The sequence below is a fragment of the Agelaius phoeniceus genome, chromosome Z (assembly GCF_051311805.1).
Source record: "Agelaius phoeniceus isolate bAgePho1 chromosome Z, bAgePho1.hap1, whole genome shotgun sequence".
Lineage (NCBI taxonomy): Eukaryota > Metazoa > Chordata > Aves > Passeriformes > Icteridae > Agelaius > Agelaius phoeniceus.
In genome coordinates, this window is record NC_135303.1 from 94203289 (window position 1) to 94226547 (window position 23259).

General features: G+C 45.7%; 1 protein-coding gene across 8 annotated transcripts in view; it reads left to right on the forward strand.

Annotated features, from left to right (window-relative positions):
- The first annotated feature begins 1745 nt into the window (after positions 1-1745).
- Positions 1746-23259, forward strand: part of LOC143691948 (zinc finger protein 532) — a 41266-nt gene continuing 19752 nt past the window's right edge. The window contains exons 1-4 of one of the 8 annotated variants that reach the window (XM_077171070.1): positions 1746-2299; positions 10877-11018; positions 12646-12755; positions 18458-20817. In XM_077171070.1, coding sequence (XP_077027185.1) covers positions 18478-20817 — 2340 coding nt within the window. In that variant the 5' untranslated portion in view covers positions 1746-2299; positions 10877-11018; positions 12646-12755; positions 18458-18477. Of the gene's footprint in view, positions 2300-9628; positions 9771-9897; positions 10399-10876; positions 11146-11486; positions 11842-11913; positions 12204-12645; positions 12756-14359; positions 14501-18457; positions 20818-23259 lie in introns of those variants that run through there. The other 7 variants (XM_077171069.1, XM_077171068.1, XM_077171074.1 and 4 more) reach the window with 7 other exon arrangements.

The window sequence follows — 23259 nt, forward strand, 5'->3', positions numbered from 1 at the left end:
GTATGGATATTGCCATCTTAGATCTAGAATTAAATTCCTGCTGCACTTATAGGAATTGAATCATTTCACAAATGTTAAATAGTCAGCAGTTAGGTGGTGCCAAATTCTTCAGGCGTAAACCCCTGCCCAGCTCTGAACCCTGTGACTCAGCAGCAGGGCCTCTCTTAGCCTTTGGCATTCATGGTGCCTGTGTAAATCATTCTACATTGATTCTAGACAGATTTTCCTCTGTGTGCATCATCCATGTAGCAGTTACCAGAGTGAGCCCTGCCATTCAACCTCATCACCCTTTTGCACATTTACATTAAACCTGCTTTTGCTAATACCTTTAACAGAGTTCTCTAAGTGACCTAAATCACTCAGACTTGTCCAAATTGTATGACAAAAGTCTGCCTGTGGCAGTAGAGTGTGTAGAGGAAAACTTTATCTGTCTGAACCCTCGTTAAAAAGAGAATAGTGATGGAAAGGCATTTTCTCACTGCAGCACTGTCTTTAGGAAGTGCTCTAACTGTTTTAATTATTAGTGTTTAGAATTAAATACTCTGGTTCTTCAGTGCAAGCAGCACCCATTTCCTTCAGCCTAGCTCCAGGAAAGCACTTTAAGAGTTCAACCGGCATAAATTAACATTTCACTCTAAGTGGAATTGGTGGGATTAAAAGACATGCCTAAACCTAGGCAGTTGTTACTTGTGGTACGCTTTCTAAATCAAAGCCTCAAGGGTTTGTTTTTTCCCTACAGTGCAGTTATTTGGAGATAATTATTTTTTGCTGAAGTATCTGGTAGGCTTAATTACTTTGCCCTCTGCTATAGCACTGCTGTATGGTTTTGTATAACTCAAGTGTTTGTTACCTGGGTTTGGATGTTGAATACATTTAGAAGGAAGGTTTAAGGTAATCTATACAAACTTAGACTTCTCTGGCAAAAGAAGGGTTCATGTACTTCAGAAAGGCCAAGAAACTTCTTCCATTGTCCCTCACCACACTGCAGTAAGGTGGGAGTGCATTTACCTTCTGTACCTCCATAGAGCTGTGCAGGCTGACTGCTCTTGTTATCCTGAGAGTCCTGAAACTGCCTCTGGCTCAAAGACCATCTGCACCATGGAACTACTCAGCAGATTTCAGGGCTGGCGTTGCTGTCTCTGTAGTTACTGCCTTGGTTCATGCATCAACTACTTTTCCTCATTCTGTCAGCTAATTAGTAACTTTGGCAGCTTTCACATGCAGTAAGCTCCTGGGCTATGTTCACCTTGACATAGATTCCTCAGTACTGTAATGTGGGTATGTTTCAGTATTTACTTCTTCCTTGCACAGAATTTTAGTTCAGGTACAGTAAGATCTCCTCACATTTTCGAGTGCAGCATTCTGAGCTCCAAGGTTTTTGCTGGGAATTGGAGATGGGTTTAAAGTATCAGGTGGAGGAGAGCAGGTTGGGAATTTGGTTTGTTGAGTTTTTTTAAAAGATTGATCATTTAGTAATTGCAGTAGTCTAGGAATGGAGTGGGGACACTTCCATGTTGTGGCATTTAGGCAGTTAGTAATTTCTAAGGTATGGCTGCAGCAATTTAGTCATAGCAGGCTTATTTTAAGAGCTAATGAGGAGAAGTGCTGTGTCCCATGCTTGTTGCTGCAGGCAGTGAGCAGGAGCCCCGGATCCCTGTGGGGGTGTGTTACCACAGCGACCAGCCTCCACATCTGCAGCGCATGTGGGAGGGAGCCACCAGGCCTCCCCATCTGCTCTTCAGACAGAATCTGCTGGCACCCTGCTTCCAGCTTTCAAAGCCACTTGCAATTAGGATGAAAAGTCTTCAACCTGCTATGCAAATTACTTCACTACACATAAGATCAAGCAGCTCTCAGATGCTTCCTGGGCTCTCTGATGACTTAACGTGGTGGTTATGATTTATTTCATCTCTCTAAATGTGCGCCAGCTCTGCTTCCCGACATCCTGTAAGAAGAGGGATTGACTGTGCGTGGCAGGACAGACTCCCTGAATACTCTGAGCTGGAAGGGACCTACAAGGATCACGGAGTCCAGCTCCTTGCTGTGCACAAGGCCATTCCCAAGAGTCATACCCTGTGCCTGAGAGCATTGTCCAAAGGCTCCTGGAGCTCTGGCAGCCTTGGGGCTGTGATCATTCCCTGGGGAGCCTGGTCAGTGTCCTACCACCCTCTGGGGGAAAAACCTTTTTCTAATATCTAACCTAAACCTAACCTAGACCTCCCCTGCCACAACTTCAGGCCATTCCCTTGGGTCCTGTCAACAGTCACCACGAAGAAGATATCAATGCCTACCTACAGAGGTAAGCACCTTTTCTGTGGGTTACCATCAGGCAGCCTGTCGGCAATTGCTCAGATTATTCCCCTCTGAAAGGGCTGTTTTTCAGAGCTGTAAGTGTTTAAAGCAGTCCCAGGAGCCTTCTCTGTTCACATCCTGTCTTCTTTGTGCCTGCCAGCTCTTTTCTCTCTCTTTCCTCTTCTGCTGAATTCCAGAAGTATGCATGAGACCTGCCTTGCAGGACCGGGATTGGTCCAGGAATTTGTCAGGACTGCTTTGAGATATTCATAACATACCAAATCTGTATTTTTTTGGTCTGTAAGAAGCATAACAGTCTTTTAAGAAGCTACAGAGTCACTATAAAATACTAGTTTGCTGATTCTCAAAGCTTTGTAGGCTTTGATTTATCCCTGCCTCAGGGATATGCAGAAAATTGCTGCAGATTCTGGTTCAGTGTTGCACCTGCAAGAAAACACAATTTTGTAACACCCATTGGATTACTAGCCCTTATTTTAGTGGAAATAGTGGGTTTATTTGAATCAGAAAATAGCTGTGCTATATGACAAGCTGTTTAGCCATGCTGGCAGGTGGAGAACTGCAGCTGTTTGCACCTCACTGCACCCCAGCACATAAATCAGAGGTGGGACTCATTACCACTGCAGAGCCTCCCTGCTAGTTCCTCTCTTGCTGTCTGCACTGGGATAATCCAGGTTTTAACAAGAGTACAACATGCTTTCCTGTGGTGGGATACACAGGAGCAAGCCACTTGCCAGCTGGGAGTGAGTTTTACTTGGAATTAGGTGTTTTACCCTCCACTCTGGTGTTACCTTGCCATCAGCATCTTCTTTCTTTTTCTGATCTGATGAGAAGAGCCACGTGCCCAGCAGGCCCGTAGTACCCTGCATGTGCTGGGACACCTCTACACCTCCCATCATCCTGTTCTATAAAACAATCCATGGGAACTCCTCATCTCTGCTGCTGGCAATCCAATAATCCCTTCTTTTCTTTATAAGCTCCGATAAACAAAAACCTTTTTTTTGTTGTTGTTTTGTGGAAACTGTAAGTTTCCACAACTGGAAAAGTTCTGTCTGATACCATGCAACAATTCTTAACAGAATATGATAGCAAAGAAGGATTAAACCCAGGTTTGTTACCTAAAGGTTCCCAAGATAAATAACTGCCCTTTCTCAAGTAATTTTGTTTACAGTTATTTTCCTTTTAGACTAATTAGTTAAGTACTTTCTTATTGCAATAGTCTTGATGCTAGACAATAGTTACAATACAGTCAATGTGTAGTTAATAACAGGGCTGTCTTGAGAATGGTATTAATAATGTTTTTCCTTATATGAGTTATCCTGAGTCACTGGTGACAGCAGCTTCTCAAGCTGGCAGATGGTGTCTCTGTAAGAAAACATGTTTTCTTGCCTTGCCCATCAGTTCATTCCCAGGCTGAGCAAAGAGAACTCGGTGGTAGTAGCATCTGTTGATGGAATAGTTCCTGTTAAACTCCATCTGCCTGCCAGCTCTAGGATGTTCAAACTGTGGTGTGTATATATAAGGTACAAAAGGTATTATTAGAATTCTGATGTATCACAAACTAGAGTGGGTTTAGTTATGTAAGATGGACATTTTTGGACAGCTCTAAGAAGTAATAAAAAAAAAAATCTCATTAGTAGAGAGATGATGCTCAGCAGTTACTTTTTCAGCCTGCATTATTATTTGCACCCATGCACTGCAAGATGGAGATTTTTGACTGATCTGAAGCCAAGCCAGTTCTCGCATGGTGGCTGTGTGGGAGCCTAACTTCTGAAGCAGAGGTTTCAGAGCTGAAAGGACAAGGAGAAAAGATCCCTGGGGCTGGAAGGGAGGATGACCCCTCCCAGACAACGTGAGCCTGTAATTTGGCCAGGCAGGTGCAGGCAGGCCCAGCAGTGTCACTAGTGACAGCAGCAGGTGCCTTGCTGTTGGCTGCTGGTGGCCCCTGCACTGTGTGGGAAGCCCAGGCTCAAGCACAGCAGCTGGGGGAACCCCTGTGTGCCCCCACAGCTCGTGTCCCACAGGGAGCCGTGCTCTGTCACTGGGGGACCCTTCCAGGCAGGGGCTGCAGGCTGGAGCTGTAGCTGCTGCAGCTGTTTGTTCACATGAAACAAGTCAAGAGCCTGCCCACCTGTAGTGCAGAGGGGAAAGCCATCAGGGACTAATGGCTAATCTGGCTGATGGAACTAAGCAGGGGCTGCTGCTGAGCAGTGAAACCCTTGGGGCTGGATGCTGCTCTGGTGGCTCTCCCCTCCTCTGTACCCAAGACTTTTATGGCAGCAGACAGGAAAGCTTGCAACATGGGAAGTAGTGTTGTTACACAAACGAAATAGAATTTGTATAATCCTGACTCATCTTCGGTAGGTGGGGATGAATCAGATGTCCTTTTTCCAGCAGGAGATGCCAAGGACCAGCATGGAAAATATGAGTGCTTGAAAGACTCCCTGGCCATGCTGGCCACAAACCAGCAAGGCGCCTTGATTTTAACTTTGCTTTCATTGTAGGAAGATCATCACAGGCAGCTTGGAATCAGGAACCACAGCCAGGCTGAGCTGCTGCTGCCACCCTCATCTGTGAGGACAGCATTTCCTGAAGTAAACAGAGGAAAAGTGGCAGAAAAATCACTCTTGGGTTCCTCCTTCTTTTATTATGTGCTTCCAGAGAAGGCTCTGGAAAGGCAGAATTGCAAGCACAGCTGCTGCTGGTCCCAAGCAGCTGTGTCCCCGTCCTGCAGAGGGGCAGCACCTCTTGTGTCACACAGCACCATCCCAGCGCCTCTCCCCAGCTGTGCAGGTGGCAGCCCCGAGGAACCAGCAGGAAGGCTGCCAAGCTGTGTGATTTGGGATGGATTTCTCAAGCAGCTATGCACTGTCTCTCACTTCCTAAGGCCCTCCCAAAGCAAGGGTGCAGCTGTGCCTGTTGTGTCTGTTCTCCCAGACACAGAACCCACTTGGGTTCTGGAATACAGTGTCTTCTCTCACTTCTCTGTCTCCTCTTCCAAGAAAGAAGTGCGTGGAGCACACAGATGATGTCTGGCCCTGCTCGTGCCCATAAGTCATGGCAGCAGTTGTCACACCTTGCAGGACAACATAGGTAAACTGCTGGCAGTTTCTGTCCTCTGCTTCCCTGCTTGAAGCGATGTATTGGGTAGTTTGGTGGGATATATACTCAGCTATACTAAGATTTTCTGAGAAAATTGTATTAGATAACGTCTAGGACCAAATGTAAGTTTTACAGCAACACTTGCTCTCTTGGTGTGGTTCGTGGGATCACTGCATGGGCATTACTCATCTCCCACACCGTGTTCAGGTTCAGCGCTCTCCGTTTGCTGGGTAAATGCACAGAACACACAGCACAGGAGCTGTTGATGGCACCATCTGCAAAAGCCTAATGGCTCATTCATTAAGCAGTGGGAACCGGCACCGCCACAGTCTAATCAGATATTGTATGATGAATAATTCAGAAATAATCCTCGTATACTTGAATAAATATAAGAAGGAAGAAGGAAAAAGCCCTGTACATATGGCACATATGGGAACAAAACAGGCATTCTTCAATGTGCCAGGCTGCTGAGCTCTGTGGTACTGATGTTAATCATGCAGGTGGCTAATTCCTGATGAGGAACTGACTGAGGGGTTCTGGCCCAGCACTCGGAACATGTTCGTAAGTGGAAAAGAGAACAGTGTCATGGAAAATCCAAAAATCCATCAGCCTTGCATACTGCAATATGCCTGTGGTTGTATTGTGTTGTGTAAGCAGGTTGGGGACTGAGTTTGGGAGGTCTGGCCTGAGGCTGTGCTCTGTGCTGCTGGAAAGATGGCTGTGATCAGGTGTGTGCTGTCCCTCAGCAGCTCCTGCCTGCACATCCTGAGCTGCTGCTCTGGCCAAAGCGCTGGTGTGATGCACTCAGCACTGAGTGCTCAGGGAGCCTCAGGGTGCTACGTGCTGTATACATGGAGTATACAGACATAAAGTATTAGGGTACATAGTTTTTCACCAGAGCCTGTAGTGACAGGGCAAGGGATTTAAATTTTTTAAGTTTTAAATTGACAAGAGGGCAGGACTAGATTGGAAATAAGGAAGAAATTCTTCCCTGTCAGGGGAGTGAGACGCTGGCAGATTGCCCAGTGGAGCTGTGGCTGCCCTGCCTCTGGGGAGCAGTCAATTTTCTGCTGCTGCTACTCTGGGAGTAGTCAATTTCTCCAAAAACGGTAGTCCTGTGCAGAAGAAATGCCTTCCCAGCTTTTGACAATCATCAAGTTATACAGGCTTTTCTATTTCATTTTTCATATCTAGAAATGCTTGGGCTGAAGGCATGCTTTTGCCAACAGATGTAACCCTGTGACAGTGCCTTCAGCTGTCTGCCTTGAACACCAGTGTCACCACTTGGCAGCTTGGGGATGAGGCAGCAAGTGCTGTGGGCATATGGCCTGTGTACCAGGCCTGCTCGTGTGCAACACTGAGGCTCATCTATGTGCAGATTTGGAGCAAAGCCCTTTATTTCCCACTGGGAATACACTTCATACTATAGTTCATATGTAGGTGAGTGTCTGAGGGGTGTTGTTCTGCTCTTGCCTGTTCAGAGGAGCTGGGAGCTCACAGCACAGTGTTACCTCATACGTCATACCTCATACACGTGGAAAAACTGAGCTATTGACTGCAACTCCTCACAAGCAGAACTGTTTTAATGATCCATGATCCTCACTAACCAACTCTGATTTCTTTGGATAATGTTTTGTTTGCTCTGGTTAACAGCCAGAAAAAAGGTAGAATTAGGCCCTGACAAATCCTCTTGGCTTTGTATTATATCTAAATATCAGCATCTCTTTTGCAGATGATTAAAAATGGGAGTCTGTTGTTGTTCAAGACATTGCAGTATTTGGGCCTTTACAGTATTTAACATCTTGAGAGTCATTAGGGTTTCTCACTCTTCATGCTCCTTGGGCATTGCAAATGTTCACGCTGTAGTGAAAGATTCTCTCCTTACAGATGGATAGCATGAGTTGCCATCTTCCATGAACATATTCTTTAGATCTGGGGGAAACTGCCTGTTGCAGAGATGTTTCTCAGTTCTGGACAGTGTTTGTACATTTCTCCCTACCAAAGTCCTTATCTCCTATGAGATGGCCTTTTTTAAAAAAAAAAACTTGTAATTTTAAAAAGCAATCCTGGGGGTTTTAGTCCAAAATGTAATAGAAGATATATTTTAATGACCAGGAAAGGAAAATGATTTTTTTTCCCCAAGAAAATACCTAGAGATTAGTGATAGGAACATTTGAAAAGGGGAAATTTAATTGTAAGCTGGTCTTTAAATATTGAATGTTTAAATATATGTGGTTAAAGGAAAGTGATAAAAAGAAAAATAAAAGTATTCTAAAACAAGAAATATAAACTTCTGCTCTGCTCTTGTTGATCAGAAGTTACAAGAAATTATATGGTGAAAAAAGCAATGGAATTAACAAATGCTATTAAGCATTTGCCAGAAGTTGTAAAGCTATTACTCTGAAAACAAATTTAGGATTGGAAATATGGAATCTGTATTTTACCCTCCTTGCTTTAAGTTAAGCATGTTTTGCTAGCTAGAAAGGAAATGTTCTCTTATTGTTCCCCAAAAGTAGGAAGGACAAAACAGGCAGTATTTATTCTGACATAAAAAAATCAAATGTAAATTAACTTCAGTTTTTATTGTGTCAATCCACCTGCAAAATCCTCTCTAGTCCCAGCACACCGTTAAAGTGCAGAAGCTGTGTTTGATGCAGTTAAAATTGATCCCTGTACAGAAGGCACGAAATGAATACACCACTGTTCAGAGTTCTGAATTTCAAGAGCCTTAAAATCCTTAGAAGTTAAATAATTAAGAAGTTATTATTGCACTCAAGTTCAGCATTCACTGTAGGATGAGTGTTGTGGGTTGGCAGCACTCCTTGCTGACTGCTCAGAAGGAGCAGCAGGCCGCACTGGAGGCGTTTCTCCAGGAAAAGAAAAGGAGGGGCTCAAGGTTCCCAGAGAAAGAAGTACAAGTTATGGGACTCTGGGAGATCCCACCTCAGAGCTGGAGTCCAGCTGCAAGGATCCAGTGGTGATGGTTTCATTGGTTGGGATGGACATTATCCGTGCCAGGACAGCAGGGCTGGGCACTTTGAACCTGGCTGCTGCAAAGCCAAGGGATAACACAGGATAACTTAAACAAGGAGAATTTCCTCCACCACGGTTTCTAAGGATTATGTAGCAGAGTGTCTACAGGAGAGTGAACAGGACCTCTGGTCTAAGACTTCAGAGCCAAGACATAAGATCAACATGCCAAAAACTCCCAATGCAGAAGTGACTGCAGGGACACTCATGGTGCTGAACCTCTTTTTTTGTGCGCTTGAATTAAAAAACCACTGGACAAGCGTTTTCAGCCTGACTTGTAAGATATACTTTAAATTCTCTTCATTTTAGGTGTTTTAAGTCAAATACTTAGGGTGACAGACTTTTTCTCCTATGGAGTTATCAAGGACACCTGGCTGGAAGGAAAACAAGTAGATTTCCTTCCTGGCTGGAAGGAAAATAAGTGTGAAAGGCAGCACACGCAAGGACCTTTGTGCCATGTATGAACTGTGAAATTGATTAACATTTCAGATATTAATACCAGAGTAGTAATAGCAGCTGCCATCTTCTTTTATGCTATTATGCAAGCCGACCACAGAAATTCACTGGAAGTAAAGAGAGTGTAGTTTTCACTTCTTTAATCAAATCAGTTTACTGGTGAATTGGGAAGAAATAGGGTGTTGTAATTATCATGGCCTAATTCTACAAGTCACTTGGAGGATGAGCCAAAGGCTTGTGCAAGCTGAATTGTATGACCCTTCTTGAACATTAAAACTAGTGCAGAAATCCACTTTCATATAATCCTAAAATCGATTTATTATATTAAAATTCAAATCAGTAGAACCTGTGTTCTGCTGCTGTTTTGGTTAATTGGAATAAGTTGGAATTTTTATGTGGAGGCAGGATTGGAGCAGCCAGGGTATGGCACGATGGGTAATTTCCTGCCCTACCGATACTTGCGGGCACAGCTACTGGGGCAGCTTCCCAGAAGGAGCTGTGCTTGTGCAGAACGCCTATGGGACTCTGCTGCCTTCCTAACAGGCTCGTAAGAGACGCTAAGACACCAGACGTTAATGCACTATTACACATTATTTTATCTAGAATATTTCGTGTACTGTATGCCCATAGCGTAAACTTGAGACGGGTGTTATGTATTTAAAGCCATTAGTATGCTTCGATAAAGCGATTCGCGTGCAAAACTTTACATTCTGAAAATGGTGCTGCACGGTGGTACCGGAGAGGGCGGGATCTCGTCCTGCCGTTCCTAGCAATGGCGATGCCGCCGGGATGCTGCGCAGCCAACAAAGGCGGCCGGTCAGAGGCAGCGCACGGGCCGCAGGCGCTGCGCAGGCGGGCCCCAGAGTGCCCGGGTAAGGGGTGTGGAAGGAAAGGCAGCATCGCTCCGGGACACGGTTCCCGGCCGCGCCCCGGGACCTGGGGGGGTGACCTCGGCCGGGCCCGGGCACAGCGGCCGCAGCGCCGGCGGAGGGGCTGAACCGCCAGAGCTGGCAGCGTGTGGCTCCTCCCGTCCTTTGTTGGCCTGCAACCGGAGCGGCGGCCGCGGGCTCTTCCCCCGGCTGCCCTTCGAGGCCTGAGGCTCTCGGGCACGGGGAGAGCCCGGCGGGCCCCGGGGAGCGTCTCCCACGGCACCCGGGCGGCGCCGGCTGCGGCGCGGAGGAGATCGGCCCCGGCGGCCGGCGCGGCTCTGCCCGCCGGCAGCGCTCGGAAACCCCCCCGAGCTGTGCGGGCTGCGGGAGGCCGCGACCCGGCCCCGGCCCCGCGGCGCTCGGCGGCCCCGCAGCCTCCCCGCCCCCGGCACTCTCCAGGGAGCCGTTCCACACGGAATCACACGGGAGCGTCTCCCCATCTGTGCCGCCGAGCACCCCCACCCCCACCGCCCAGCCCCGCAGCCTCCTGCCATTATGTTCCTCCGACGCGGGGCCGGGCCGCACCGCGGGCCGTAGCCCTGCCCGAGCCCGCCGGCTCCGGCCGCAGCAGGTGTGTCGCATGGGGACCGGAGGTTGCATGCTATGGGGTCGCTTCCTCCCGGTCCGGCGGCGGCCGGAGGCCCGCGGGCACCCGTGCAGGGACTGCCCGGACCGGCGGCTCCGGGCCGGCCGGGCGGGGGCGGATCGTTCTCCCCGCCGCCGAAGGGGCCACGGCCTCTCCTCCCCGGCCGTCCCCAGGGTTCGCAAGGCCCGCTCGGACAGGGCCAATTCGGGCCGGGAGCGCGCAGACCCGCGGGGAGGTGCCCGGGGCCGCGGCAGCCCGGAGGAGGGAGCGGCCCCCCGGACCGAGGGGCCGAGGGAGGGCCGGCCGCGGTTGCGGCCGCAGCAGCCTGTGCAGGGAAGACGGGCCGAGGCAGCGGAAGAACATGGTGGTTCTCCCCAGAACGGGGTGGGGATGAGGGATGCGAAGAAGGTGTCTCCGCAGGGAGGGGTGCAGGGTTGTGCCCGAGACCTCTGTTCAATTGCAGGTGCAGCCAGGGGCAGAGGGGCTTTGTCGGGGTCGCCCACCCAGCCGGAGGGAGCCCTGCACAGCAGCATCTCCCGCAGCCTCCGAGAGGAGGGGGTTTCAGCGCGTAGGCGGAGGTGGTTACTGGTGTTCCCAGAGCAAGGGTGAGTAGCCAAGAGGAGCGGGGTGGCTGCTGTCTCGGTCTGGGTGCCTGTCAGCCATGCAGGAGGAAGGCCCTTGCGTGGCCGAGGTGAAGGGGAGCGGGCAGGAGCAGAGCGGCCACGGGCACAGGTGGGTGCGGACCCCCGGAGCGGCGTGGGCACCGCAAGGGGCTGAGACCCTGGGCAGGCATCGCCTGCGAAGCGCAGGGCCGGGCAGGCGGTCGGTCCGCACGGTCTCTGCGGGGTGGGAGCTGCGCAGAGCCTGACCGGGCCTCCCCAGCCGGCGGGTGCAAGCCGGGGGGGCTGCCCAGCCGTGGGGCTGCAGCTCGCCGCTTCTCAAGGCCTCCAGCATAGTCGAATAGCAAAAGAAAGAAAGAAAAAAAAAAAAAATCAGTGTAGCAGCCAAGTCGGTGCTGCGAGGAGGGGGCAAAGGAACTATTTTGTAGGCATCTTGCTACTGCGGAAATGGCTTTCTTGAGGGGAGGGAGGCGCATTTGTGGGTACTCTATAGTAATGCTGCTCAGAGCACAGAAAATGCCACTTGGGCGGCCCCAGATGGAACGAGGAGTGGGGAGGGCAGATGGGAGAAGCCCTTGATGGGGCACCCCATGGCCGTGGGCATGAGGGGGCAGATGTGACGCGTGCGAGCAGCCACCCCTCATCTGGGGGAGCAGAGGGGCAGCAGCCCGGGTTAGCAGCCTGTCTCCCAGGGCTGTGGCCGAGCCTGCCTGGTGCTGCAAGAGAGATCCTGTGAGGATTTTTATTGCGGTCTCTTTGTTAGCTACAGCCAGGCACGCACACACAGCTCTCAGCCAGGTTGTGGGAGGTAAGTGGGGGAGGCGAGCAAGGGAGCGTGTGGGGGGCTCTGGGGAGCAGGGGCCGCGTGGGCCGGGCAGGAGGGGAGCCGGGGCACAGGGCTGTGCCGGCCCCACGCCACACAAAAACCAGCCCCTGCGATTTTCAGGGTCTTGTTGGCAACTCAGCGAGGGTTGCCATAGCTTTTTATGTAGGGTGACCAGAACCGGCTGGAACTGGTTTGAGGCAGATCAGCTCCTGAACACAATGCAGTCACTGAGCTACTACACTGGGATAGCTTCCTCCCTTCATGGCAGCCAAAAGCAGAGGAGCTTGCAGAAAGATACCATCCCAAAACAGTATGTGAATGCACACTTTAGACACACAGCACTGGTATGTGGCTAACGTAGTCATAAAGGGTTCTGTATGTAAATGTACATATTTGCAGTAACTGAGATTACTTTGGCTTTTTGTGCCTTTTTATGCTTAAGGAATGGGCAAGAGCTGAGATTTATGACCCTTACTAAAATATTTTTGCTTTGCAAGGGTGGGACACTGGTTATACAGTCTATTTTAAAACTAAACTAAATAAAATGGATTGAATTATTTGTAATTGTAGATATGCTTGTGACTGAGGATGCTTTGCATGCTGTTTTATTTACAGGGTGCTGTCTTGTGGTTTGCTTCCTTAGGAAACATTAATGGGGGGGGGGGGGCTCTGTGCCTTTCTCTAAGGCCAGAAGGAAACAATATTGTTGTAGAATTGTGCATAAAAGCATTGAAAAGATGCTGTAAGGCATACTCATTTTCCTTTTTTTTTTTTTTTTTCTTGTAGGCCTATTGATTGGGGCTGCCTTTAACCCTTTGGTGTTTGCAGAGGTAATGCGGCTGTGGCAGTAACTGAGCACTGGCTAAAAAAATCCCTCAAAGGTCAAGGTTCACAAGGTGAGACGTGGTGTTTTGGGCTGAATAGAACAATAGATTGGAGTTACATCCTGATTGCACACTTGGCACATTAGGAAGGAAACAATTGTTTAAGTGTTAATGAAGAAATGCTATTAAGGTTCTCCAGTTTTAAAAGGATTAAAGCTATTTTTTGTAAAGACTTACTGATATCTTGGTTAAATACAGTATTTTCATTGAAATATATCCAGATAAACTTTTTTTTCACAGTGTAGTGATACGAATAGGCCTCTGAATGACAATCATGAATTGCTGAGCAGTTGTGGCAGGGAGCTGTTCTGTGCTGTATTAAGAGACTCATACATGCAGGATTTGCTGTCTGATTATTTACACGTTGTTGTTTGACCACATCTCAGTGACCCAATACTTGGTTTTTAAATAAGGTCTTCAGTATTAAACACGTACTTAATATCGCCTACAGAGAAAAAACTTGTGAAAAAGAAATAGTATGGATGGCTTTTCTTAAACTTTTGTAACCTGGGGAGGATTTTGCAGCAGCCAAGTGGAAAGATGTATTTTGGGGGCTGGATGGAGCTCCAGTGGTGTGAATTATAATATTGTGCATAGGAAATTGGATGGGCAGTGCAGCAACTGCAGAGGGGTGACTGCTTTCAACTTAAAGCAATGGATAATGGATAGAATTTTTAGTTTTTCTTTCTGAACTAGAAAATACAACATGTGTACTTAGATTTGAGCTGACGTTTTTATCTTACAGTGAAATCTGAAGGAGTCAGAGAGAGGGAGAGGGGCAGAGAGAAGGAAGCAGTAATGAATCTAGCAAAGGGAAGAACAAAGGCTGTTAGAGCTTGCACAGTGGATCACTAAACATTTTGCCTGGAGGATTCTTTTGCTGGAACTGTTACTTCCTATAACAGGAAATCAGCAACTCTAGAATCCTAACCAGTGTGATTTTTTAAAAATCTTCCCAGTCCTGGCTGTGTTAGCTGGTTTGGTAACCTACAATCAAGATAATATAGAGGCAGAACATTGGAAATACTCTGTTGTGGTGTGAAATGAGGGTCCTTTCCTCTGTGCTCAGCAGATCAGACAGCCCTAAAAGCCTTGAGAGGTTGTGGATACTGGGTAAGTTGTGTGATGGCTGCTGAGGCAGGGTGACAATACAAGGGAACCTTTTTGTTTCTGACTGCAGTAGATTACGTAAGGCACTGAGCTATTAATCGTGGAAAAGTGAAAATAGCATACTACCATTTGGCCTGAAATTCTGGGTTTGTGAGCTTTACTGCAGCTGTGATAAGCTGTTTTTCAGGTTTGATAGAGCAGTGAATAGCTCGTGGCAGAGCAAAGTGCCTGACAGATCACTGTGCTGATTTCTGCCCCTGTTCTTCAGCATAGGATGCAGAGGGTCTATATTTGACTCGAGACGTCTGTGGAAGAATGATGCTGCAAACAGGAGTTCTTGTTGCATGCTAGGAATAGGATCTCTTCCTGATGAGGATGCATGTTCTTTTCCAAGTGTCAGCTAAAATTTATATATTTCACTAGAGAGTCTTTTATGATTTTTTTTTCCTTCTGCCAGAATAGTAGGCAGCTTTAAAATTTTAAGTTCTTGGATTGTGACAGAATTCCTTGAATCTGTTTTGTTTGGGTATTTGAATGCTATCTATATTATGAATTTTTGTTTTTAGCAAAGGAGATTTTGAATTTGCAGGGATTTTTGGTGGCTGTAAGATGAGAAAACTGAATAGATGGAGTCTGCAGTATTCTTGGTGAGTTATCTTTTTTCAGTCTAGTAATATCTGTAAAGGCTCTTCATCAGGAGATTTGGATTGTGCACACAGGCCAGCTTTCCAGCAGCAAATGCTAATGCTGGAGGGCTGCTCTTCTGTATCAGCACCCAGCATCTCATTTTGCGTTGGTCTCAATTATTTGATCTTCAGAATGAGGGTAAGAATTTATCACATTCCAAGTCCCTTTGGAATGAATTGACTAACTGTTGTTTCTCTAGCCATATGCCTATGTGTTAAAATACAAATATGCAGCAGAGTACCAGGAATATATGTTCAGAAAAACCCAAAGTTGACCCTAATGTTCTCGGGTCTGCTTGTTGCCCTGCTGGGCCCTGCCTGTCTGGGAGAGCTCCCTGAGAGGCTACAACTGCTCATGCTGTGCTTTGGCCACAATTGTCATCCACTTCAGAAAAAGTACCTTTAAGGAAAGAGGTGGGAAGCTTGTGCCATTTAGAATGTAATTCCAGTCTGCATTCGTTTGAGAATCTCAACATTCTCTTCATTGTTGTTGTGCATCTGAATTATTCACGTGGTACTGCTCCAGCCTATTTTTCATATAGAAGTACAAAATTAAGCCATGATTTTAATTAATTTCTAAGTAGACTAGAAAAAGAGTGTTATGTAGATTTCCCTGCTTTTCAGGAATTCATCCGTGTTTTAGGAGGGATTTGGGAAGTAGGTAGACCCAAACCCTGGCCTGAATCTCTTGATAAATACACGTGGTTTTCATGTGATCAGCTGTAGCTGGGGATGGCCTGTTCAGCCCCATGTTGTGTATAAGGAGATTCCTTGCTCATGTGTTGAAACATCCCTGTTCTTTTTGCCAGCCCAAGGCTGATTGTCCTGAACTTTGAACCAGCTGTGTGTGGTTCTCTTCAAATTATGCTAGCAGTGGTTCAGATTCCAGAAGATTCCCCTCCTCTTTCCCATCTTGTTTTCTCATACCCAAAGAGAACCTGAAATACCCAGTTCAAAAATTGATGTGTTGGACTACAGGATCAGGCTCCTAAGGAGTCATAAACTACAAGTAACACTATTTTGGCTGTTAGAATGGTGGATTAAATCTTTTACTCATTGAGTCTTGAGCATGGAAGCAAATTGGATTTTCCCCTTTTTTGAAGGCAGGTGGATATGGTGTATAATATAGAAAAAGTAGGTTCTTGGGATAAATTTTAACTGTAAAACACCCGATACTTCACAAAGATGTTTACATTAGGACTGGCATGACCTTACTGATGCTGTGGATGCTAAATAGATGCTAAATAAGACCGTTATCCTAAGAAATCGAAAATTCCTAGGGTAAGAATTACTTTGCATATGACAAAAGGAATTTCTGTGATTTGTGGAACTGGGTGTTTGTCTGGGTTTTGCACGAGTAGCAGGTCATGGGCCTTTGATAGTGAAAAGGAACCCGTTCATTATCCATATAGGCATGAGAGCCATTCCTGACTGTGGTTGAAGTGGCCTCTTGCACATCCCACTTGCCTGCTGAGTATGTCAAAGCAGGCCAGGCTGTGATTTGAGATGTGGTTCCCATTTCCTGAAGAAGGTTTTGTGGTTAGATTAGCATATTGCTTTGTCTGTCTGTACAACGCTTGGCTTTCAGAGCAAATGACTGGAAGTGTAAGTCAGTCATAATTACTAATAACCAATGAACTGCTCATCATCTGTGTATTAAGATGAAATTTGTCTAATGTTAGGATACATGTTACTGTAATTCTGATTGAATCCCTTATGTTTTCTCTACCTGATGAAATTTCTTGTCACAACAATACAGAAACCAAAACCCCAAAACGTATGGTTTTATGCTGGTTAGGCTGGTATTGCTCCCTGTGTAGGCATTTTCTTCCAGAATGAGCTTGATGTTACTTAGGCATCGTTACTCTTGTTTGGAGGTGGAGTAATTATTCCAGATTACTGGAATTTTGCTCTGGAATAGTGTGTCTGCCTGGGAATCAGTAGAAGTAACAGACTAATTCCTGTATGTGGCTATAACAGAACCAAGACGCTGCCATGTGGCAGACCCTGAAAAGAAGTTTCTCAGTGTTCTCATTTCACAAAACTGGAAAGAATGCTGGTGGTTTTGGAAGAACATGCAAAAGAAAATATCTCCATCCTACAGTGTGCACAGTTCTCAAATGTATGTAGTACAAAGAGTAGTAAAAACAAGAGTTTAGGGCAGGTAAAGGAATGTAGTCCCAAGAATGTGAGTGGCGTAGGTAGAGGAAGATTAAATTTGGTGGTTTTCCTTTGATAACAAGTGGATTTGCTGCTGAGGGAACTGAAGTCGAGTAATTGTCTGAACAAAAGCAAGGAATTAGATATTTAGATGGGATATGAAGGCAAAGGGTAGGAATTCAGTAAGGCAGAAAAGATGGTCTGGTCCAGTTAAAGCAATTGTATAAAGTTGTTAGACTTGTGGTTTAGCTGTTTGGAAGATCTGGATGAATAGAAAGGTGAGTGTCAAGGAGTAAGAGTTGGTTACAAGGAGTAACCTTCTTCAAAGGTTAAGGATTAAATAAAAGAGCAAAAATTGAGAATGTAAGAAGTATTTACAGGCATCATGTTAGGCCAGAGAAGGAGTAGACTCACAGCTCGTCTGGCAGCAAAGGTGTCGCTTGATTTTGATCTTGAATAAAAAGCGGAGTTTTATCCTTAAGGAAAGAATTACTAAAAGGTTTGTGGAGGTAAAAAATAAAAGGGGGGGGGGGGAGGAATATGGCTACAGAGTCCTGGCAGTTGTAGTGGAAACATAGTTTATATACTGAATCTTAAATGGGTGCCCTAGAATAGTGAGAAGGAGATTAACAAAATGGCCAGGTTAGACCTTCTCTTCTTTGTGTATCACAACTGACCATGTTTGTCTCCCTTTTTGTTTAACTTTGGTTGCTTGAAAAGTTTTTGATAAGGGCAGCAGTAGTTCTCAGTAAAGTACAGCTCTGTCTCCTCTGCTGGGCAGTTGTGATCTTAAACATTCTTGGAGGAAGAGGAATTAAGTGTCTAAGCAGGTCTTCATTCATTGTTATGGGTAAATGTTAATTAAACTCCAGGATATATAATTGGAAGAAGTTTCAGACTAGGGAGACTATCTAGCTCTTTTTGAGTGTATGCAACAACTGTAAAAAGACACCTATGGACAGATGTATAACCAGAATGCAACTAATTAGTATCCCAGATTGTGAGAAACTGTGTCAAAGATTTCTGTCAGTTTACATGGATTTGATATGCTTTGGTATCTGCAGTCTTTTCCATTTAATCCTCAGAGAAACTTGTTTTGTGATTTTGATTCTATGCATGCTTCTATTTTTTTATTAAGAACTTCATAGGTTAGACAAAGCGCCCAAAATCATTAAGTGAACTGTGTAAACAAATTTCCCAACTCTTCTATATTTTTTTGAAACTGTTTCATGAAATGTGTGTGTCTATTCCAGTATCCTTTAAAAATTTTCCTCAATTGCCTTCTCATAGTCCACAAGGACTTCCAGGTAGCCAGTGTTGATGAATACCTAAGTCTTACAGATGTTTATTACTTTATACTTCATTATTTTCAGGAAGACTCCTCAGATTAACAGTGCAGCTGTTAAAGAGAGGAATTACAAATGTCTCATGTTATTTTTATGCATGTCCAGGTATTTTGCGGTCTGGGTGGGTGAGGACAGGAGTGAGTGTAGGAGAGGGAACAGGAAGCAAGTCACTGCAATTTGGGCCCAGAATAAAACTGCCAGGTTACTATCTGTGGAGTTTATAAATTACTATAGTTCTTGGTGTAATAATTCAACTGTACACTTGGTCACTGTTCTGTAATGTATAATCTCTGAAAACATTATTTCAGAAGTGAAATAGCACTTCTTTGCATGGCAGATGTGAACAAGAACTTGTTTTATGTAAGACTGGGCTACTAGAGCTTAAAGTGATGACTTTCTGCTTATTTTACAGATTTGCTTACAATCAAATACATGGCCATGGGGGATATGAAGACCCCAGATTTTGATGACCTTCTTGCAGCCTTTGACATACCAGACATGGTAGATCCCAAAGCAGCTATTGAATCTGGACATGATGACCACGAAAGCCACATAAAACAGAATGCTCACACAGATGAAGACTCCCATGTCCCATCATCATCTGATGTTGGGGTGAGCGTCATCGTGAAAAACGTGCGTACTATTGATTCTTCCGAAGGTCTGGATAAGGATGGCCACCATTCCACAGGCAATAGCTTGCACAATGGCTTTCTAACATCAGCAGCTCTTGAGAGTTACAGTAAAGATGAAGGGAAATCACTTAAAGATGATGGGTCAGCTTCTGAGACTACACTGAAGGATTCAGCTTTCAACCAGTTCAGCCCAATATCAAGTGCAGAAGAATTTGATGATGATGAGAGAATTGAGGTGGATGACCCCCCAGATAAAGAGGAGATACGTGCAAATTTCAGAGCAAATGTCTTGGCAGGATCTCTATCGCAGCAGGAATATGACAAACTAAAGGCACTTGGAGGGGAGAACTTAATTAAATCTGGAATCACTGTTTCAAGTAGTATAGATAAAAATAAAACTGGTAAACGAGAGACAGAGACAAGCTCCATGAATTTAGGTGTCTATGAGCCTTTTAAAACTCGAAAAACAGAGGACAAGTTAATAAAAGACAATTCTGAGAAGCTTCTTGAAAACAGGGTACTTGATGGAAAACTGAGTACTGAAAAATGTGACACAAATCTTGCCAGCATTTCCCAGTCCAAAGCAAAGTCATCAGCAAAGCTTTCGTCCTGCATTGCTGCAATCGCAGCACTGAGTGCTAAAAAGGCAGCTACAGATAGCAGTAAAGATTTACAGTCTAATTCAGGAGAGTCTTCTCCATTACCAAAAGACATGAGTGAAAGTCCCCGGGCTATTGAAAAATCTCCTGAGTCTCAGAGTCTCATTGATGGTGCTAAGAAGCCGTTTGTCAAACCGCCCGATAGTCCCAGAAGCGTCTCCAGTGAGAACAGCAGCAGAGGGTCTCCATCTTCTCCCGCAGGGTCAACACCAGCAATTCCTAAGGTTCGCATAAAAACCATCAAGACTTCTTCTGGGGAGATCAAGAGAACTGTTACTAGAGTGTTGCCAGAAGTTGATTTGGACTCTGGTAAAAAGCCAGAGCAGAGTGCTTCCATGGTAACCTCCATGACATCTCTCCTGTCCTCACCAACTTCCGCTGCTGTTCTCTCCTCTCCTCCCAGAGCTCCTCTGCAGTCCTCAGTTGTCACCAATGCAGTTGGATCTGCAGAACTTGCCCCCAAGCAGGTCACTATCAAACCCGTGGCTACTGCCTTCCTGCCTGTTTCAGCAGTGAAAACTGCAGGTTCCCAAGTGATCAATCTGAAGCTGGCTAACAACACCACAGTGAAAGCCACCGTCATCTCTGCTGCATCTGTGCAGAGCGCCAGCAGCGCCATTATCAAAGCTGCCAACGCCATCCAGCAGCAGACGGTCGTGGTGCCAGCATCGAGCCTTGCCAGTGCCAAACTCGTGCCAAAGACAGTCCATCTTGCCAACCTTAACCTTTTGCCTCAGGGTGCTCAAACCACCTCTGAACTGCGCCAAGTGCTAACAAAACCCCAGCAGCAAATCAAGCAGGCAATAATTTCTGCAGCCGCCTCCCAGCCTTCGAAAAAAGTGTCTCGAGTGCAGGTGGTGTCATCTCTGCAGAGCTCTGTAGTGGAAGCATTCAATAAGGTGCTGAGCAGTGTCAATCCCGTACCAGTTTACGTCCCAAACCTCAGCCCCCCCGCCAATGCCGGAATCACGCTACCGACACGAGGGTACAAGTGCTTGGAGTGTGGCGACTCGTTTGCTCTCGAGAAGAGCCTGACCCAGCATTACGACAGGAGAAGCGTGCGAATTGAAGTGACTTGTAACCATTGTACAAAGAATTTAGTTTTCTACAATAAATGTAGTCTCCTGTCCCATGCTCGTGGGCACAAGGAGAAAGGCGTCGTGATGCAGTGTTCCCACCTGATCCTAAAACCAGTCCCAGCAGATCAAATGATAGCATCTCCTTCCAGCAATACTGCTGCGGCCGTGCTCCAGAGCGCAGGGGGAGCTGGCACGCACTCCCTAACAAAGATCCAGACTGGCTTAACTGGGACAGTGATCTCGGCCCCTGCGAGCTCTCCTGTCATTCCAGCTATGCCCCTAGACGAAGATCCATCAAAACTCTGTAGACATAGTCTAAAGTGTTTGGAGTGCAATGAAGTTTTCCAAGATGAGACATCTCTTGCAACTCATTTCCAGCAGGCCGCAGACACAAGTGGACAAGTAGAGTATCCTATGTTTACATTCCAATGTTTCATCTATAAGCCTAGGAGACTTTGGATATGTTTTTACTTTCATTTAGCTGTTATTATCTGAACCTCTGTGATTAAAATGATAAATGAAAACCATAGAAAGTCTTGCAAGCACTTACATAGTGAATGTCAACACTTTTTAAATAAGACTTAGAATCTCTATAGGCCCTGAAGTCTGAAATTGACACTTACATTTTTGCTAAAATTTAGCATTAGTTTTCTTACAGCTGAACATGATAATGCAGAAAATAATCGTGGGTATTACTAATCATATGTTAATGCTTCTTTCTGTGCTTTGGAATTTGACTAGCCAGTGGAATCCACTTAATTGGCACCCTCATTAACAGCCCATCTATTCAACTTGAATGAAAGCCTTAAGTGATTCATTCTAGATTGGTCTTCAGGTTTTAGAGTTTTCACCAAGTGCCCTAAGTGAGAGAGGCATTCCCCTCACGTGCAGGGAGGGACTCAGGCAGTGACAAATGGCACACTGACTACTGACAGGAGCGCTGCTGTTTGCCTCAGCTCTTCCTCAGAAAGTGCAAAGTGCTGTTCTCACTTGCACGTCTTCCTTTCTGTGTGACCATTGGTTTAGTTGGTTCCGTTTCTTTTCCTCTTACAAATGCTAATGAGTTTAACATAAAAACCATTTGAAAATTATTTACTAATGTATGTGGCCTGACCTGAAAGAAATACGTCATTCAATAAAACGTAATATTAATCAGTGTGCGATGTATTTTATAATCCTGGCAGAGTGAAGGTGGTCAATTAAATGACATGGTTGGATCTCTGTTGGGGTGTGCCAATTAAAAGGGATTCTGGTGTGTTTCAAAGCATTCAGGTGAGCTTGGTGCTCCAGCTTCTTGCTGCGGGGGAAGCTGAAAACCTGCAAGCATGCTCAAGACAGGAATGCCCCAGGAGTCTTTCTGGGAATCACACAAAGTGGACAGGCTAAAGACTAGACTAAATGCACTAGTCCTAGGAGCACAGGCAGGTTCCTGTCAGGATCTATTCACTGCATGTAGGACCTATTCTGTACCATGAAGCAGCTCCGCTGCACCTACCACTACAGGTAGTAATGTAAAGAGATTTGCACATGGAAATAGCCTTGATTATGTGGCTCTGCCTTAGCTCCTCCCTTTCATTGGCTGGCAGAATTAGACTGAAATTACCTGGATTCCAGGTGGAATGCCATGCAAGTGAATTTCTGTTTGTAAGATACTACAAGTGTGCATACTTCAGGGAGTTTCCTTCAGCAGAACATGTCCATCCATAGATGTTGCTGCAGTTCTGAACAGGATCTAATGGCTGACCATTAAGAGTACATTCTGCACCAGCTCGGGCTACTTAATACTTAGGCTGTTTAGCTACCTGATTTGCTGATGCTTATTGGTTGTAGATAGATTTTTTTTTCCCTCATAATAAGCCCATTAGGTAACATTCCATCTAAGGTCCAGTAGACCTTGCAAAAACCTGGTGGTTTTGGTACTGGAAAAGCAAGCAGGAAAGAAGGTGACAAAACAAAGCAGTTGAATGAGGGACAGAGAATTGGTTGGGAGGATGAGGCTAAAACAGAAATTGAAAGAGAACAAAGATAAAGTGATGTTCTCACTTTCAGGGTGTGAGGATTTTTAGGGTCTTTATGGCCAAGTAAACGAAACCTTTTGCCCTTCCCTTTCTCCCTCTGTCTGGTGCTTTTGCCCTGTTGCTGCTGAGTTGCTCTCCCTACATGTCCTTTAGATACTGTTTATGCTGGTAATTTACTAAAGGAAAGCAATTGTGATGTTCACAGGATGTGAAAATGCAGCTGCAGGGAGGTGGAGGGAGAAGTACGGGTTCCCAGGTACTGCTGTTCAAGGAGGGAAGCCCCTGGAGCTGCAGGAGCAGCTGGCATTGCCTGCTGCCTGTCTGGGTGTTTGTGTCTCCTCATAGAAACCTGCTCTGCTGAGCTGCAGGTTTAAAAAAAATGGTGCAAAGCACTGGAGGAAAATAAGCTATTTTCATGTTCTTCCGTTGGAAAAGAACACTTAATAAATGTAGTTTTAAGTGTTCTTTGTTGAAGTATCCTTTTACATCCTAATTACAGATTTTTGTAGTCCTTTTCATGTGTCAAGCAGACGCTGTTTTTTATGTTGAGTTTGGTTGCATCCTGTAGGGGTAGGGTTTCCTGGAGAAAGGCTCTGTATAGGCATTTATTACTGTGTTTGTTGCTACTTTTTCATTAGATGTTACCTCTTGAGAAGCTTGAATGAGAAATACCCTGACTTGTTTTCCTTCTTAGTGCTTGGCACTTCTTGCTGTAAAACTGCCATTATTGTGGAGGGAAGAAGACAAGGAAGTTAGATGAGATTGGTATTTTTTCTTTGGAAGGAAGAAAGAATAAAAATGAACACAGATTTTGCAAACAAGTCAT